At 44.6% G+C, this 19,119-nt stretch overlaps 1 protein-coding gene across 2 annotated transcripts in view; it reads right to left on the bottom strand.

The window, feature by feature from the left end:
* CHODL (chondrolectin) overlaps nt 1–10,363 on the bottom strand; it is a 75,546-nt gene extending 65,183 nt beyond the window's left edge. For both annotated transcript variants that reach the window (XM_069945563.1, XM_069945564.1), the window contains exon 1: nt 10,059–10,363. In XM_069945563.1, the coding sequence (XP_069801664.1) occupies nt 10,059–10,149 (91 nt within the window). In that variant the 5' untranslated portion in view covers nt 10,150–10,363. The remainder of the gene's footprint in view (nt 1–10,058) is intronic.
* Nucleotides 10,364–19,119: the final 8,756 nt, after the last annotated feature.

Genomic DNA, 19,119 nt, shown 5'->3' with positions numbered 1-19,119 from the left:
TAAATTTGAAGCCAGTGCCCTACTGGAGTATCTGTGCCCTAACTTTGCACCACCCCTCCGTCCCTCCTCCCCACCCTCTTCAGCATTAGGAATGCCATTGAAACATTTTCTCCATGCTGAACATTGCACAGGTCCTTAACGATCCAGCTCATGTGCCGGGCTGCCACAGGTGGGTAATAGGAGGCAATCTGCCTGGAGCATTCCTAATGATGGCCATGACTGTAATTACAGATAATAACACAGTAAATGGGGTCAGAAGCTTCTGTCTCTGTACTGTATAGCTAAGCTGCAGTTACAGGTCATCACCACTACCCAGTGTACAGAGACAGACTGCTTCTGGCCCCGGTCACTGTGCTGAGTTTAACACCACCACCACCACCACCGCATACTGACTAATCCCACCACCTACTGACTAATACTATTGTATACTGACTAATGTCACTGCATACTGACTAATAACACTGCATACTGACTAATACCACCGCATACTGACTAATATCACCGCATACTGACTAATACCACCACATACTGACTAATGTCACCGCATACTGACTAACACCACCACCACATATTGACCAACACCACCACACACTGACCAACACCACCACCACCACATACTGACTAATACCACCGCATACTGACTAATGTCACCACATACTGACTAACACCACTGCATACTGACTAATACCACCGCATACTGACTAATGTCACCACTAATAGTGACTATTACCGCTGCTGCTACTGAATAACATTCATTGTACACAGATCACTATCACCTCATACAGTCATATAGAGGTACCCAGCTCCACACAGGTTCTGTACACCATATACATTACAGTGTAGTTATATCAGGTGACTCATAGGGGACGTCTTCTCTGATCGGAGTTCTTCCCTTTTCATCTTCGTCTTCATCTGCCCTGGGCCATCATGAGAACTTCTCCGAGCCACGAATCCACAGAATCTGCCAGACAGACATATTAGGCTCCTTATACTGGTACCATCCTCATCTCTCTACAAACTGCACATCTGTATTGGCCCCTTTACACCATCGTTTAGTAGGTAGGCTGACTTTATGTGATGCCCCTTATAGTATATGCATCCCTCTATGTAGCCCCCTTTTAGATGGCCCCTTCTCTCCCCCCTTTATAGATGGCCCCTTCCCCCCCCCCCCTTATAGATGGCCCCCTCTCTCTTCCACCCTCCCTTATAGATGGCCCCCTCTCTCTGCCACAGGTGGGTAATAGGAGGCAATCTGCCTGGAGCATTCCTAATGATGGCCATGACTGTAATTACAGATAATAACACAGTAAATGGGGTCAGAAGCTTCTGTCTTTGTACTGTGTAGCTAAGCTGCAGTTACAGGTCATCACCACTACCCAGTGTACAGAGACAGACTGCTTCTGGCCCCGGTCACTGTGCTGAGTTTAACACCACCACCACCACCACCGCATACTGACTAATCCCACCACCTACTGACTAATACTATTGCATACTGACTAATGTCACTGCATACTGACTAATAACACTGCATACTGACTAATACCACCGCATACTGACTAATATCACCGCATACTGACTAATACCACCACATACTGACTAATGTCACCGCATACTGACTAACACCACCACCACATATTGACCAACACCACCACACACTGACCAACACCACCACCACCACATACTGACTAATACCACCGCATACTGACTAATGTCACCACATACTGACTAACACCACTGCATACTGACTAATACCACCGCATACTGACTAATGTCACCACTAATAGTGACTATTACCGCTGCTGCTACTGAATAACATTCATTGTACACAGATCACTATCACCTCATACAGTCATATAGAGGTACCCAGCTCCACACAGGTTCTGTACACCATATACATTACAGTGCAGTTATATCAGGTGACTCACAGGGGACGTCTTCTCTGATCGGAGTTCTTCCCTTTTCATCTTCGTCTTCATCTGCCCTGGGCCATCATGAGAACTTCTCCGAGCCACGAATCCACAGAATCTGCCAGACAGACATATTAGGCTCCTTATACTGGTACCATCCTCATCTCTCTACAAACTGCACATCTGTATTGGCCCCTTTACACCATCGTTTAGTAGGTAGGCTGACTTTATGTGATGCCCCTTATAGTATATGCATCCCTCTATGTAGCCCCCTTTTAGATGGCCCCTTCTCTCCCCCCTTTATAGATGGCCCCTTCTCCCCCCCCCCTTATAGATGGCCCCCTCTCTCTTCCACCCTCCCTTATAGATGGCCCCCTTCTCTCCCCCCTCTCTTATAGATGGCCCCTTCTCCCCCCCATAGATGGTTCCCTCCCTTATAGATGGCCCCCTCTCTCTTATCCCCCCCTTATGGATGGCCCCCTCTCTCTTCTCTTCCCTCCCTTATAGATGGCCCCCTCTCCCCCCCCCTTATAGTTGGTCCCCTCTCCCCCCTTATAGATGGCCCCCTCTCTCTTCTCCCCCTTACCTTATAGATGGCCCCCTCTTTCTTTCCCCCCCTCCCTTATAGATGCCCCCCCCCCCTTATAGATGGCCCCCTCTCTCTCCTCCCCCCTCCCTTATAGATGCCCCCCTCTCTCTTTTCCCCCCTCTCTCATAGATGGCCCCCGCTTTCTCCCCCCTCCCTTATAGTTGGCCCCTTCTCCCCCCTCCCTTATAGATGGCCCCCTCTCTCTTCTCCCCCCCGTTATCGATGGCCCCCTCTCTATGCTCCCCCCTCCTTTATAGATGGACCCCTCTCTCTTCTCCCCATCCCCTATAGATGGCCCCCTCTCTCTTCTACCCCCTCCCTTATAGATGGCCCCTCCTCCCCCCTCCCTTTTAGATGGCCCCCTCTCTCATATCCCCCCCCCCCCCCCGTGCAAAGCGGATTTAAAAAAAAACTCACCTAACAACCAGCTCCCCCACGATCCTCTCTTCTTCTCCTCCAGCCTCCGTCTGATGTGCGGCTGCTGGGGGTGTCCCGTGCTATCCCCTGCAACGTGCGCATCATAGAGCTCCCTGTACACCGGGGCTGGGACTTCCGGCACAGGGACGCTCTTTGTACCTGAAGTTACGGCCACAGGGAGCTCTATGGTGCACACACTGCTGGGGATAGCACGGGACACCCCCGGCAGCCGCACATCAGACGGGTGTGACTGGAGCGTTGTGGGCCGGGACTCCAGGGACAGCACACCACAGCAGAACATCACTCAGGGCCCACTGGGCCCCGGAAGTGATGTGCTGCTGCTCTGTAACATCCTAATGTGGGCCCACATTATAATCCGCTGTTGCTTAAGCCCCTATTTCACGGAGTGATGTGGAGAGCAAGCGAGTGCCGACCTGTCAGGTCAGAGTTCGCCTGCTTCTCGTTCTCCTGCCTGCCAGAGGCGCTATTACAAGTGAGGAGCAGGTAATAGCCAAGGGGGCTGCGGTGGGGAGGGGAGCTGCCAGGGTGATCGTCAGATGATCCGGGCAGCCCATAAGAGAAAGCAGCAGTCTGCTCCCGCCACTCCTATCGCTCGGAGTGACGGCAGCAGATCATTAACAGGCTGCTTGTTGGTGTTTCCGCCTGTTGTCTTCTATTACACAAAGCGATTATTGGCCATAGTGGTCGGTATTGGCCGTCTCCGGTATTTGCTTTGTGTAATAGGGCCTTTACTTGTTGAATTGCATCAGATGAATCTACAAATGTAGGTAATATATAAAATAAAGAAAAGCCATATGCCCACCCTGGATGGTCTCATAGTGATGTTTCCCTAGTCCATCCATGGTTTCTGTTTGCTGACATATATCCACCTTCTCATGTACATTACTGCACTGTCTGCAAAGTTAGGAGTCTAAGGGCCCTTTTACACAAGTCGACATGCTCCAGATAACAGACACTGATCCCTGCCATAACCACTCTTTTACAGAGCCTTTACACGGCTCGGGTATCAGCCACACATTCCCTCTTTACACAGGGCGATGTGTGGCCGACAACAATGATTTTATTGGCTGCACAACAGATGTTATTAGCAGAGAAATTACCATTTTCTCATCCGATGGCTGACTGGAGGCTCTTTTACATAGGCGTTTACATAGCTCTCTTTCGCCCAATAGTCAGCCCATGTTAAAGGGCCTTAAATAGTCCTCTCCTATATAATTCTTCTCTATGCCAGTATTCCCTGTTTGCTAGCTTACTGCAGGGTAATGAAAGTGAATCAAAGTTTTTTTTAAAAATAACAGATTTGGAATTTTTGACCCTATTTACTGATTACTTTAGTTTGGAGGGGTTTTGGAGGTGACAGATTTCCTTTAAAGCGACTCTGTACCCACAATCTGCCCCTCCAAACCACTTGTACCTTCGGATAGCTGCTTTTAATCAAAGATCTGTCATGGGGTCCGTTCAGCAGGTGATGTAGATATTGTCCTAAAAAACAACTTTTAAACTTTTAAACGGCAGTGGCTTGAAGTATCTGTGCCCTAACTTTGCACCACTCCTCTGTCCCTCCTCCCCACCCTCTTTCCTATTCCTCTGCAGTGAAAACTACACAAGTGCCTTAACGATCTAGCCCATGTGCCTTGCTAACACAGGTGACACCAGGTGACACCATAGTGACAAGAGTTGCACCTTGGTCCTGGTGCCTGAGGGAGCTCAATGCTGGAAGAAACTGCTATAAAGGGCACACGATGGTTGAGGGGCACTGGTACAGATTTTGCTTTGGGCCCAACCATTATGGTACAATAGACTGGAAACATATTTTTGGTAACACAACTATTATACATTGCAGTTTTTTTTTTTTTAAATGAATTATTCTAATCCCCATGTGACCTGCGGAGAGTTTGTTCTAAAGTTCTGCATCTGCTTTCTTTCCACAAGCATACCGAAGCATACCGATGTGATAACCAGTTTCTTATGAAGCTGTCCCTAATATGTGTAAAGGCTTTGCTAACAATAACCTAGAGTTGTAGAAGAGTTAAGTACAGTGTTGTAGGTGTAATTGTAGCTTTATGTAGACTCACAACCTGTGCTTCAAACTGATCCCAGCCATTCATTTGCTACTTGGCTATGTTACTGGGCATCTGTTGGCAGACTGGCTGAAAGAGTTTTCCCCATCTTAGTTAATTTCCCAACATCTCAGAACGACTCCAGTCAGATTAAAGGGGGCATAGCGCTTCAGCTGTCTCCCCTTAGAGATTTGCAACCCTGGCCACACAGCTGTGAAGGGAACTGCGGCTAGAACCATTTAAGAAAATGAGGTTGCACTGCATGCAGTTCCCTGCACAAGAGATGCAACTGCACCATGCAGGAGAAATACATTGAATTAGACACCACACCACATTAGAACTGCAGCCTCTCCGTGCCCATGCTCAGTGCCGATCCCACAGGTTGGACGTGGATTTGGCAATTTGGCAATATTGCATTACTTCAGTAATGGATTACTGCAGTATCGGCCGGATGGTCTTCATTTCTGCTAAATTCGGATGCATCCCATTTACCGCTCCACACAATGGAGCGTGCGGCCGGATCCCCATGCTCCATTGTGTGCACTGACATGTCTTCTGCATCTACTGTAAATGAAAAGCGGCCGCAGAAAACTGACATGTCAGTTTTTGTGCGGCCGCTAGCGATTCTGGCCAGAGTGTATATTATGTGTATACACTTCGGCCAGGATTGCCTCTAGCTGCAGCACAATGTAAGTTAAGTATTAATCACGGCCGTGTTGCAAATCAGCAACAACAGCCGTGATTAATACTTAACATACTTTGTGTGAACATGGCCTCCGTAAGTAGAGTACCTTCTAAGCAAGGCCAGTATTCAGCTGCATGGTATTAGGTGTTGTATATTGTGTGACCAAACAGGTCTCACAACCGTAGGGTCGGCCAGGCTTCTCCTCCTTCCACCTGCACAGTAAAAAGTTGACACAAAAGTCACTGTCCACATACGGTCAGCCTCATGTTGTAGTGTGGATGACTGGAGGCCAGCACCCTGGTTCTTAACACTGGAAGGTAAGGGTTACCTGTGTCTGAATGAAGATGAATAGCTGACACATAAAACTGACACCTAAGTATAAGACTATGTTCACACACACTAAAAGAATACCAAAAATACGGCTGTAATTTTGAGATAAAATTTTTCAATATAAGGCTTTGTTCACACGATTTTAACAGCTGTTATTTGATACTCAAAATAGCCATTGTTTTGAGTATCAAATAACGGCCGCTGTTTAACTTACTTTGGTGGCCGTCATTGCAATGATGGCCGTTGGTATATTATTCAAGTTTACCATCCTTTGAGTGTGAAAAAAAGGGAAAATTGCCGCACATCTATGACTTTATTCACACTGCAGGTTGCATGCTGCTCGTGGCTTGAGTACAGACAAAAAAACTGAAAGTGCAGCAGCAACCCACAGGTGCAAGGGATTACCGTATATACTCCTCCTGCAGTGTGAATAAAGTCATAGATGTGCGGCCAATTTTCCCTTTTTTTCTGTTGAATGTGGGGGGGGTGGCTACCTCCTGTTGGCCTGCACTCCACCCATGTCCCAAGGGTGCTATAAAAGAGATCATTTTGCTCCTACCTGCCCAGTTGTAGGCTTATTCAGCCCAGGAGAGGCTATTGCTAGTATGAAAATGCTAGAGTAGGGACCATGTCTCGAGGACGCCTTAACGTTGGCGACATTGTACACTCTGTTTGATCAAATAGTTTGCTAAGATCCTCACTTTTTAATATCTACAGAGCAGGTGTTTACTGTGTGTACGCTGGGAGGAGTATATACGGTAAGCCCTTGCACCTGTGGGTGTGACTATTTTTAAAGGCCCACTGAATTTCATTGAAAGGATGGTGAAGGGATAGTGAACAACATAAAATAATGGCCACTGGCCGCCAATAGATGAACCTTAATTTGACGTCAGCTGCGAACAATAGATTGTGTGAACTAACGGACTTTGTTTCCATAGACTTCAATGAAAATAACTGGCAATTATTTTAAACGTCTTGTTATTTTTCTAAAAAAGACAGGGTGTGAACACAGCCTAACAATGCACTCTACTGAAGTCAATAGGGAATTGGCAAGCAGTGCACACACTATATAGAATAATGTCCGTAATTGGTAACAATAATGTACAAATAATGAACATGCCTATTATTAGGCTGTGTTCACACATAGTATTTCCATCAGTCTTTTTCTTCAAACAAAACCAGGAACTGTGCAAATTTTTCATTATAATCTTGCCCTGTCAGTCCCACTCCTGATTTGGCCTTAATTACCTGATTTTGCAAATTACAGATGTTTTCTTTCACCTGTTGACAATGGTCTTATTTTCACTTAAAATTACAGCCGTATTTTGCTATTATTTTACTGTGTGAGAACATACCCTAAAGCAGATGGTCCTCCAACTGATTTTGTGTCACTTTCATATCAAGAATAAAACAACCAATAGTGACCAACAATGGAGGAAGAAGAAACCATGGAAAACAGGCTGCCCTCTCCATTACAGTCTATGGGTGTAGCTTCCATAGATTTTAAATGGGTAATTCCATCCCTGCAGTTATTATGGTATAGAGCAGGAGGAGCTGATCCGATTCATATACAGTTATGCAGGAAACGTTCCTGGATAAAATGTCATTCATTCATATAAATATCTGCTCATTCTGGGATATGTAGTCAAGAGGGTGGTCCAAATCCGTGATTGACAGCTCTCTCTACATGCACATTTATACAGCTATCTGTCAACCACTAAGTAAAACCGCCCACTTGACTATTTAACCTAGATGAAATAGAGACTTACATGAATAAATCACAACTTTTCATGCCAAACCATATATCAATCTTACTTCATGACATGATGGCTTCAGATTAGACTGCATTTTTTTTAACTTGACATGTCTTTGGTTAGAATACCTCTTTTTAAAAAAAGCTGTCCAGGTTTAGAAAAAGATGGCTGCTTTCTTCCAGAAACCGCGCCTCTCCTGTCCTCAGTAGGTGTGGGGCTTTGCAGCTCAGTTCTATTGAAGTGAATGAAGCCAAACCGTAATACCACACACAGCCTGAAGACAAGGGTGGTGCTGTTTTTGCAAGAAAGTAGCTGTGCTTTTTCTAATTCTGGATAACCCCTTTAATGGTTTTTCTTAATAATAATATTAGTTTTAGTTTCGCAAATTATAAAAACCTGAGCCAGGGGTTTCTATCTAGTTTTTCAAACTTTTTTTTTGTACACGATTTGAACTTGTATGAGTAGATGCAATCCTTTATTCCACCTGTATGAAGGAAGTAAGACGTCTCACCAGTCAGGAGACATTACCTGCAGTCATTTCTTGCCAAGTAAAGTAATTGTGACCATATAAATAGTAACATCAGCAGAGAGTATTGGAAATGTCATTACGCAGCAGCCCTTAGTCATTTGGCAACAGTTTACTATGGATCTGCAGAATGGAGATTTTGGTAAATTGCCCCAAGCCCTGCAGCCTCTGATGGTAGCCAACAGGTCATTACAATGGCCAATTCTTACCTATACATTATGAGCAGAGCTGCCGGGAGCTGCCAAATTTATTTCAATATTAGAACAGACACCACTTGACAGTTCTGCTGGATCCTGCAGTTTATTAATTGAGCCGCTGTATCTCATCAACTATTCCTTGCACAGATGTAGCAGAGCTGAATTCGGGACTGTATGATGGTCTTTTATCTAATATAAGTGGCTTTCCCTGCAGTCCTATGTAAGACTATAAATAACACCTTGTGAGTTATACCACATGACAAACTCAGCACTACTACCATTTTTTATTTAACACTGCTGCATCTGTAATTCAAGTCTACATATATGAGAATCCTCATTAACAGGAGTGTCTGCAGTCCTATGTAAAATCTTATTTTCTTACATTTTCTGACGATGAGCGACTGATACAGTACTTGGTGATGATCCTGGCTTTACTTTCTGGGGACTTTTTCCTAAACTTTTTAAAGTTTGCTAACATTTGCCTTCTCTATCCAAGATGCTATAACTACAGGAAAGTTTATGGACAATGTCTGCTACCCACTGCTGCCCTGCTCACCCACCTGTGGCTCTCCAGATGTTGCTTCCTTCAGGGCATAGTGGACTTTGTAGTTTTGCAACAGCTGGAGAGCCACAGGCTTGGAAACACTTCAGTATTGGAATATTTCTGTAACTACAGTAACCCAACCTTGCCTTTAGCTGTCAGGACATGATGAGAGTTGTAGTTTACAACAGCCGGAGAGCCACAGGTTGGGGAACACTGCACTACTGGGATATATTTAAAGATACAGAAACCCACCCATGCCTTCAGCTGTCAGGACATGATGAGAGTTGTAGTTTTGCTGACATGGCGTTATGTCTTTAGTTGACATATAGTCTTTAGCTGTCATTGCATGGTGCCGGTTGTGTCACAGGTTGGGGAACAATACACTACTGGGATATATTTTCAAGTACAGGGACTCAACCATGCCTTTAAACTGTTAGGACATGGTAAGACTTATAGTTTTGCAACAGATAAAAGCCGTCTGTTGTGTAACACTGAACTAGTTGTTTACATCTGGATGCATTGGGGTATGATGAGAGTTGTAGTCTTGCCTTCATTACAATTCTAACAATTGTTATTACAATACATTTACAAGTACAGAGTCCCAACCATGTCCGTGACTGTCGGGGCATGCTGAAAGTTGTAGTTTATGGACACATCTGCAGATGCAGAGGTCAACCAAGCTGAATAGAACAGCATTGTAACAAGACAACATATGGATGTGTTATCAAATAACAATAATACAAAACAATAGCAATACAATAACACACACAAATACAGCAAAGCAAAGAGGTGTACAATTCATGCTGATAGCTCAAACACAACCACATCCCTGCAGTCCTGACTATATATATATATATATATATATATATATATATATATATATAGTTATGGAAACTTAGTTTAACCTATAACAACAGTTATAAATATTGAGCCATAAGTAAAGCCCATCATCATTCAATTCCAACCCTTCAGCAAACATACAAGCTCCTGTCCAAAGTTTGCAGAGCCCATGCTGAGACATCACTTACCACTCACTATACGAGTGTCTGAGGAGCTGTGCACCCCCAGGATGGCATTGAGCAGCACTAGGAATAGGTTTGAGTAAAGCATTGGGTACATGGTAAAAAAAAAATGTCCAGGTATAGAAGAAGAAAATATATATATATATATATACAGACTTGAAGGCACAGATAGAAATGGCAAAAAAATGTGAGTGCAGGGGAGTCAGCCTCCTGAGCTGTGATCCTGGTGGAGCTGACAGTGTGCTCTTCACATCTCCCTGTGTCTTGCAGCCTGTGCTCACTTGCAGTTGGAAGTCATGTTAAGCTCAGCCTGTTCTCTCCTAATGAGCAAAGCTTGTGAGTGCCTGAAGTACTCTGCAGTAACCAGCTCCATCCCAATGCTATTGATTTCTGTCCATTCCATCCTGTAGCAGCCAATCCCAAGGCTTTGGCTTTATGGAACAGACCAGTAACAGGTCACAGAGCACCAGAAATTTGGCATCCTTATAGGAAGAAGCACAGTGTCAGTGAAACAGTTTCAAAGTAGAAAGATGGAGATGTGATGGTCCTGGAAGCTTTTACTCTATGACATATATCAGATTACTTTACAAAAAAATCCTTTTTTTTAAGTTTTCTCTTTTAGACATTTACAACATATGGACACTATTAGGGTGAGCATAACACATTTAGGCACTCAATGTTACATGATCATTATTTGTGGCCGTAATAATCTTAATATGGCACAATTTTGGCCTAAAAAATATCCATAGCCTGTAGACAAGGGATCTTACAGAACTACCTACTAGTTTGCATGTAAAGAACTGGTTTGCCGTCTATTAAAGGGGTACTCCAGTGGGAAAAAAAGTCAATTGGTGTCAGAAAGTGCCAGAGATTTGTTATTTACCTCTATTGAAAAATAATCTCAAGTCTTTGAGTACTTATCAGCTGCTGTATGTCCTACAGGAAGCGGGTTATTCTTTTCAGACTGACACAGTACTCTCTGCTGCCACCTCTGTCCATGTCAGGAACTGTCCAGAACTGTAGCAAATCCCCATAAAAAACTACTCCTGCTCTCCTCCAGACTGGGGAAAATACACAACTTCCTGCAGGACATACCATACAGCAGCTGATAAGTACTGGAAGACTACATATTTTTTATAGCACTTTTTGACATTAGTTGATTGGCACCTTGTCTAGGGGCTAGGGGAGCCTTGCCCTTGTGGTAGTATGTGGGGCAGGTAATAAACATATACCTGAAGGATTATTCTCACCTTAGAGATCTATGGCATATTCATATTCTGTAAATGTCTGATAGATGTTGGTCCTATCTGAAAACAAGAATCCCCTAACCCTGTCCTGCTGGGTAAGGCAGCCATATTCGGGTGGGCTCTATGTAGGAGGCTACCTCTCTGATCAGTGATGGTCAGTGGAGGTCAGAGACTCCAGAGACTCCAGAGGTGGGATCTGTACCCATGACATGTTTCTGATATATTTTGTTGATGCGCCTGTCTACAATGGGGATATCCTATTAAGTGATATTCAAATCTGAGTTTTGACATTTCAGAAGAATTGTTTGACTGAAGATGCAGAAACCAGCGGCACAATAGGATGGAGAAAGGGTGGATTGATCAATTTAAATAAAACCCTGCCCCCATCTGGTGGATGCGCAGCTGCACACAGTAGAGTTCTCTTTACACAATAATGACACATCATAATGATCATAATGGATGAACAGATGACTTTTCTTTTTCACACAACAGTGGCACAAATTCTTGATTATTGCAAACACACGAGGTGGCACAAATGCTTCATGGCTCCAGATAGTAAAGAATATTTCCTGGTAACAAATCATAAAAATAACCATGCAATAGTTTTCTTTACTAATTTAATTCATTCACTGAGAGTCACATTGTGCCCCAAATGGTTACTTTAGGCATCTCCCCCAAGTAAGGTGGACATGTTCTGGGGAGTCGCATTGACCACACAATGACTAGCTACTATGCGATTGCTCCCAACCACCCTTGTATGTACTACTGCCTGCACAATCATGTCACGCTTGTCCCAGTTGAAGAGTTTATTAGAATGAAAGCACCCTCTCTTAAAGGGCCACTCAATGTTAACTCTTAGTGGCAGCAATAGAGATACACTTAATCTATGTCAGCTAAAGTGTATGTGTCACCTAAACAAATCTTTAAACATGTCAAAAGTTTTTATCGGTCAGGGTTTACGTGTCCAGATTTGTACCAGTCATGAGAATAAGTGGGGAGAGGCCCACACTACTGCACGGCCCTCTCTCTCCTCTGTGTCAGTGAGAAAAGACGCGGCCTATAGGCTTTTATCATAAGGTCCTCCAATACCACTCTTTGGTGGCTTGCACTCCACCCATCTCCTGTAGGTGTTTTAGGCAGAGTATGGATGGATGTCCAGTTGTAGGCTTGATGTGAGCCCTAGAGAGGTCAGTGCTAGTGGAGGAGCATCCCTTTCTGAGGTCACCTCAATGTGGTGAGATGGTACACTTTATTTGATCATATGGTTTGCTAAACACCTCATCTAAAAAAAGAACAATCTAGAGCAGTTTTTTATTGTGTGTACGATGGGGGGGAGTATATATGGGATCTGTAGGATGCTGGTGCACTATTTCTGTTTTTATCTGTATTTTAGCCACAGCAGCGTGCAACCTGCATAGTGTGAACAGTGGTATTGGAGTGATGGCCAATTTTCCTGTTGTATTATGTCGCTCTGACATGTCAAAAGAGGTTATCTGTGGTGACACTGCCTCTTTAAACTTAGTTATGAAACAAGCCACGCTTGAAATCTTCCTTTTTACTCAGAAGGCGGGATATCCCCTATTAACATGGCCTCATCTATAAGAGCCACTTGGACAAACCTTTACCTCTAGTCTTCACCAGCCTACAGGATTCCCACCACTAAAACACAAAGGCTACTTTACTTGTCACAGTGTAGCCAAGGTCACATTATGTAGGGGTCACTGACTAGTATTTAGGATTAAGGGTCACACTTTGTCCACACTGGCCTCACTATGACTTCCCACAGGGCTGAACAGACCAAACAGCCAACAGTATCTAACCAACTCAACATCCACTGAACAAGCCAGGGGATCCATACAACCAGATGCAGCAGAAAGACAGGGGTTAAGCAGAAAACTAATCAAGACACTTCAAGGTCAGCAGTAGTAACAGATAGGACTTAGGGTACTATTACACGGAACGATAATCGCTTATCGCTCCATGTAATAAATACAACGATCAGCCGATGACAACGATCATCGGCTGATCATTGATATAGGTTTGGACCGCGCACCGCTACGTGTTATAGCGGTGCACGGCCGGCGACTGACGATATACATTACCTATCCACGTTCCAGGGCTGCTGCTGCGGTCTTCTTCTTCCTGGGTCCTGTGCGCTCTAGCTTCAGAGTGGCCTGTCAGCTGACAGGCCGCCCAGCCAATCACAGGCCGCGGCGGTCCCGGCCAGTGATTGGCTGAGCGGCCTGTCAGCTGACAGGCCACTCTGAAGTTTGAGCGCGCGGGACCCGTGGAGAAGCAGAGCGCAGCAGCAGCCCTGGAGCGTGGATAGGTAATGTATATAGTTAAGCAAGGGCTGCAAGGACATCGGTGCAGCCCTTGTTTAAAGATTATCGGGCCGTGTAATAGGTCCAGTAAACGAGCGACGATCTAGCAGATGGCTGCTAGTTCACAGGTATTATCGGGCCCCATGGGCCCGTGTAATACCACCCTTACAATAACAAGCACATTCTCAGTACAATACCTAGAACCAGGCACAGGAAGTGGTTTTGAAGGCAGCTGTCCATAAAATTACTTATGGTCAAGCATCAGCAACTCTGTGGTGCAGAGCATATGAGCCCCAGTTGAGTCTGGGGAAAGCAGAGGGTTGAAGGTGCTTATTGTCTCTTAAATACATCTTTAGGCTATGTTTACACTACGGTATCGGCAACAACGGTCGTACTTTGTAAGGTGTGGACATAGCCTTATCTTCTGTGGGATCTCGTACGGGGCCGCAAATAACTGACATGTCAGTTTTCTGCGGCCGCAATTCAGCAGAAAGACCTGTCAGTTCACACAATGAAGTGAGCGGCTCTGACTCCATGCTTCATTGTGTGCTGTGGAGTGTTCTGATGTGGGTGCGCCGGGATGATCCGGGCAGAGACCGCCCGTTCCGTGACCCGGCCGGGATCACGGAACGACCGGTCTCTTACTGAATGTGAACATAGCCTTAGGCTGGATTCACATCTTTTACAATCTGTTTTTTTTTTTTCATCAATTTTTGCAAAAAAAAATGATGGAAAAACTGATGTATTTGTATGTATCTGTTTTGATCCATTTTTCCTTTAACTTCCATTATTTAAAATAAAAAAAAAAGGATCAAGGCACAAATGTTTTTTTTATACATATGCAAAAATTTAGCTGAACTTATTTTTGTGTACGTTAAAAAAACTGATGCATTTTGAGCCATATTTTTATAATGCATGTCAATGGAAAAACAGATCATAACCGATGTACACTAATGCATCCTCTTTTCTATCAGTTTTTGGTAAAAACAGACGAAAAATGTGGACTGCAGAAACGTAGTGTGAACCCAGCCTTATGCAGTTTCACCACTCTAATTAGACCCCCTCCCCCCTTTTTTAAAACCTTCTAAAATCTACTAGTTTCTGTGACAAAGCTACAATACAATACAGTATACACAGCATATATATACAATAATAGCAGTAAAACACCAATAATTATCTTTCTTAAAGTAACACAACCAGCATTTTCCATAAGGGGGAGCATAACATTTACAGCCACATAAACACGACTTACACCACTTTGTAAGAAAGAAAATAAATAAATAAAAATAAATAAATAAAGCAATTACAAATCAATCATCTGTATTTAATCTGACATTCTGTGAGCAGTGTCCTAGTCATACCACTATACAATATGCCTAATTCTGCAATTATACAGTGATGGAAGAAGATGATAGATAAGATGAGAGAGAGGGCGACATAAAAGAAATATAGATGGTAGATGGTGTTTGGCTGTTATGTTCTTTGCGCTGTATACTAGCTGTGATTTCGGTGCATGCCACTGTGACTACTTGGTTGATTAGCAGCAAATAACAGGCACTTTTTCATCTAGCAAGTGGTCATAGGGCTTTTTCCTGCTTTCAGACCTAAGCACTTGTGTAGAGTAAAACGCTAAGCCAGAAGAAATTGAAACCAAATTCCAGTCAGGTTGATTGATAATCAAATCAGGGTCAAAAGAGCAATTTAACATCTCTGCTAAAGAAGGGAGATTGAAGGGAAGGGTGGATGGGCAGAAGACGGGTCAGCAGCTTTCTGCACTGAAATCACTTCCCTGGATAAGCACATCTCCAGTAGTGCTGGAAAAGACTCAGTGATGAACACGGCTGACGATAGATCATCATAATCATAATAATATCGTATCAGTATATTGTAAATTTTTCTGCAGGTTTAGAAATTTCACGGTTTTATACTATTTACTGGCCTGTTCACATTAACCTTTATTGGCATCATACATGTACTGAATAAAAGATATCCATCTAAGCACATAATCTCTTTCCATTTTAGTAAATATATTCTTGTTAAAAAAAAAAAAAAAAATCACATATTCAGCTTTAAAAGTGTTAGCAACACAAGGAAACAAAAATTTCAATAAATCAAAAGTGAAGCCTTGTAACTGCAGTCTCCTAATAGGTAATTTTGACTACAGGGTGAATCTTGCTAAAAGCGCCCACCCCCCCCCCCCCCAAAAAAAAAAAAAAAAAAAAAGCCGTTCAGTGACTCACAGGTGACGTCTTCTTTGATCTGAGGCATCACTTTCCCTTTTCCTCTCCATCTGGCCCAGTCCACCATGATGATTTCTTGCAGCAACAATTCATCTCTTGTGAACTTGCCAGACAAACATATTAGGTTCCGCACGCATCTTTACAACTTCCACTTTTTTTGTGTCATGTGCAGTAAAGTCAGTAGCTATGTGAGTTTCCCCCTGTATGTAGGATCTCCTGCTGTGCCCCCATATAGTAATAAACCCCCCCTGTGCCCCCCCTGTGCTCCCCCACCCTTAGTAATAAGCCCCCCCTGTGCTCCCCCACCCATAGTAATAAGCCCCCCTGTGCTCCCCCACCCATAGTAATAAGCCCCCCCTGTGCTCCCCCACCCATAGTAATAAGCCCCCCCTGTGCTTCCCTACCCATAGTAATAAGCCCCCCTGTGCTCCCCCACCCATAGTAATAAGCCCCCATGTGCTCCCCCCATAGTAATAAGCCCCCCCCCCCCGTGCTCTCCACCCATAGTAATAAGCCCCCCTGTGCTCCCCCACCCATAGTAATAAGCCCCCATGTGCTCCCCCCATAGTAATAAGCCCCCCCCGTGCTCCCCACCCATAGTTTTGTCCACACAAAAAAACAAACCATTATACTCACCTTGTTCCAGCATACAGCAGGTCCCTCTCTCCTCTTCTCCAGCCTGCGAGGAGCAGGCCGCCGTCACCCCCGCACACATCTTCTCTCTTCAGCAGGTGCAGTGATATGACGTCATTGCGCTGCTGGAGGGAGAAGATGTCTGCAGGTGCAGAGTGCTCGGCTGGGTTGGAGCGGTCTGGGGGCGGAGCTACGGCAGGTCCGGAGGTCCAGGCGGTCCGGGGGCGGAGCTATGGCCGGTCCGGGGGCAGAGCTACGGTGGTATGGGGCGGAGGGCAGTCTTGTCAGGTGATGGGGCCAGCGAGCTAGTAGGCGGGGGGCCGGCCGGGGGTGCGCGCGCAGCTAAGTGGAGTCTGGGGGGTGCCACCAGCGCCCCCTAGCTGTCGGCGACCCGTGCGGTTGCCCGGCCCACCCGCCTCTAGAAACGGCCCTGCTCTCATCAGCCTGTTCCCTTCTAACTGACTGTAGCTCCGTGTCGCTCCACCCCGGGTGCTGGGAAAAGCTGAATCCAATCCTGGGAAACTTCTCCCTGTTTCTTCTTAGGCTATGTTCACACTACGTATATTTGAGGCTGTATAGCAACCAAAACAAGGAGTGGATTGAAAACACAGAAAGGCTATGTTCACATAATGTTGTAATTGAGTGGATGGCCGTCATTTAATGGCAAATATTTGCTGTTATTTTAAAACAACGGCTGTTATATTGAAATAATGGAAGTTATTTACTGTTATATGGCGGCCATCCACTCAATAACAACATTATGTGAACAGATCCTTTCTGTGTTTTCAATCCACTCCTGGTTTTGGTTGCTATGAGGACCTAACATGAAGACCAAATACAGCCTCAAATATACATAGTGTGAACCCAGCCTCAAACTGTATTTGAGTATCATATATCCATTTTATTTGTCAGGCATTTTCACTGCAAGGGTACGCATTGTTCTATGGCTGTTTCCATGTTTTCTAGAGCGGCATCTCACTTCTTCAGCTGCCGTGAGTCAAATGCCAAATTAAAAGTCCACACAAAACTATTTACATTGTTTTAATCGTTCCACTTTTTTGTATCCATATTTTAGCAACATTGTAAGAACTAAAAAAAAAAACACTGAAAAAGAAAATGGTATGCAAAAAAATAGAGGCAAAAACAGAACAAATTGTGTGTCAGTATCACCTCCTTATTTCCATGTAGAAATGTAAAGGTTAGATTTTCTCATTTTCTGGTTGCTATTTTCAAATAGGCAAAAAAAAAATTGTGGCATATTGCAAGAACATGTCAAAAGTTTTGATTAGTTGGGGTCTCAAGGGCCGAGACTCGCACCGATCAGTAGAACAAGCCAGGTGAATTGTGCAGTAGGGTGTTTTGTGGCTCAGACAACCCCCATCCAGCCAGTTCTATCATAAGTCTATGGGGTTGCAGGACTGAGATGACTGACAGCAGGGAAGTAAAGTGTTCTGTTGCTCTCACCTAGCTGCGGGGTAACCTGACAGCAAGCACTTAATTTTCTTCCAGTGATATCACATGAAAAAAGCAAGTATTACACAATGGACCCCCCCCCCCCCCCCCTTGTAATGCAAGTCATGCCAGGTCATCAAAAGCAAGAGGTACTCTTTGTAGATATGTGTTGCCCACAATGGATATGAGTGGAGTGGTTCAGTGGTTGACTGACTTCCACAAGCCAACTGATGACAGCACTGGAGAATACATTCCAGTAGCTGCTTGGATAGCTGGAGCCTGGGAGAGCCTATCTAGCCGGGAACACCGCTACTTTGTTTACAAACAGAGAGCGGACACTCCCCGAGGGGCATGCACAGGGAGTGTCAAGGACTTGGCACGCTCCCAGTCTGTCCAGTGACATCAGGCGCACCGTGACCGCACGGCCCATAACATTGAGTACGGCCGCTGATGCTCCCGATACTCTGCCACTGTAGAGCCGTGGAACACATAGGAGAAGACAGCTCTGTAAGTTTTCTCACACAGAGACTTCTTCCTGCATTATATACATCCAGACAGATAGGGGAACTTATCTTTGTATAACCCTCCCTTAGGCGGTTATCCTCCAGATCTCCGGGCACTCACCCCTAATAATGAGCATTGAGGGAGACTATAACTACACTTACTTGCATTTGGTATTTTGGGAAGAGAATAGGGAACATATCCTGATACCCTTATATTTATCCTTCCTAGGGTCCATACTAGCCACTGCTACATGGGACCTACCGTCTAGCCGCTCTTTACTTCGGACAGTTAGTAGCCATAACCGCAGCTGTTCTCTCATATGATATAGATCCTCAAGACAATACTGTCAACATACCTTGGTGGCCCCTAATGAGGTCACTATAAATGGCGGCTGAAACGCGTTGCGCAGAGGTGCTTGTGTCCCATTGATTGGAGCAGATTAAACTAAGACGTGATGGACTTATTCTGCCGACATAGTGACTACCTTGACTAGATGCGGGTTGGTTTGCTGGTATAGTCATCACAATATATGGTGCATAAACTGTGAGTGGTACTGCGTGACATTGGTGGACATAATACCTTGGAATTTGCACAGTATATTGTTTACAGTGTAAATAGTGGTCTTGTATTCTGGTGGCTAGTTTTTTGACCGATTGGGGATCAGACT

The sequence above is a fragment of the Dendropsophus ebraccatus genome, chromosome 11 (assembly GCF_027789765.1).
Source record: "Dendropsophus ebraccatus isolate aDenEbr1 chromosome 11, aDenEbr1.pat, whole genome shotgun sequence".
NCBI lineage: Eukaryota > Metazoa > Chordata > Amphibia > Anura > Hylidae > Dendropsophus > Dendropsophus ebraccatus.
The sequence above is the reverse complement of the archived record's forward strand: the minus strand, read 5'-3'. Positions and strand labels throughout refer to the sequence as shown.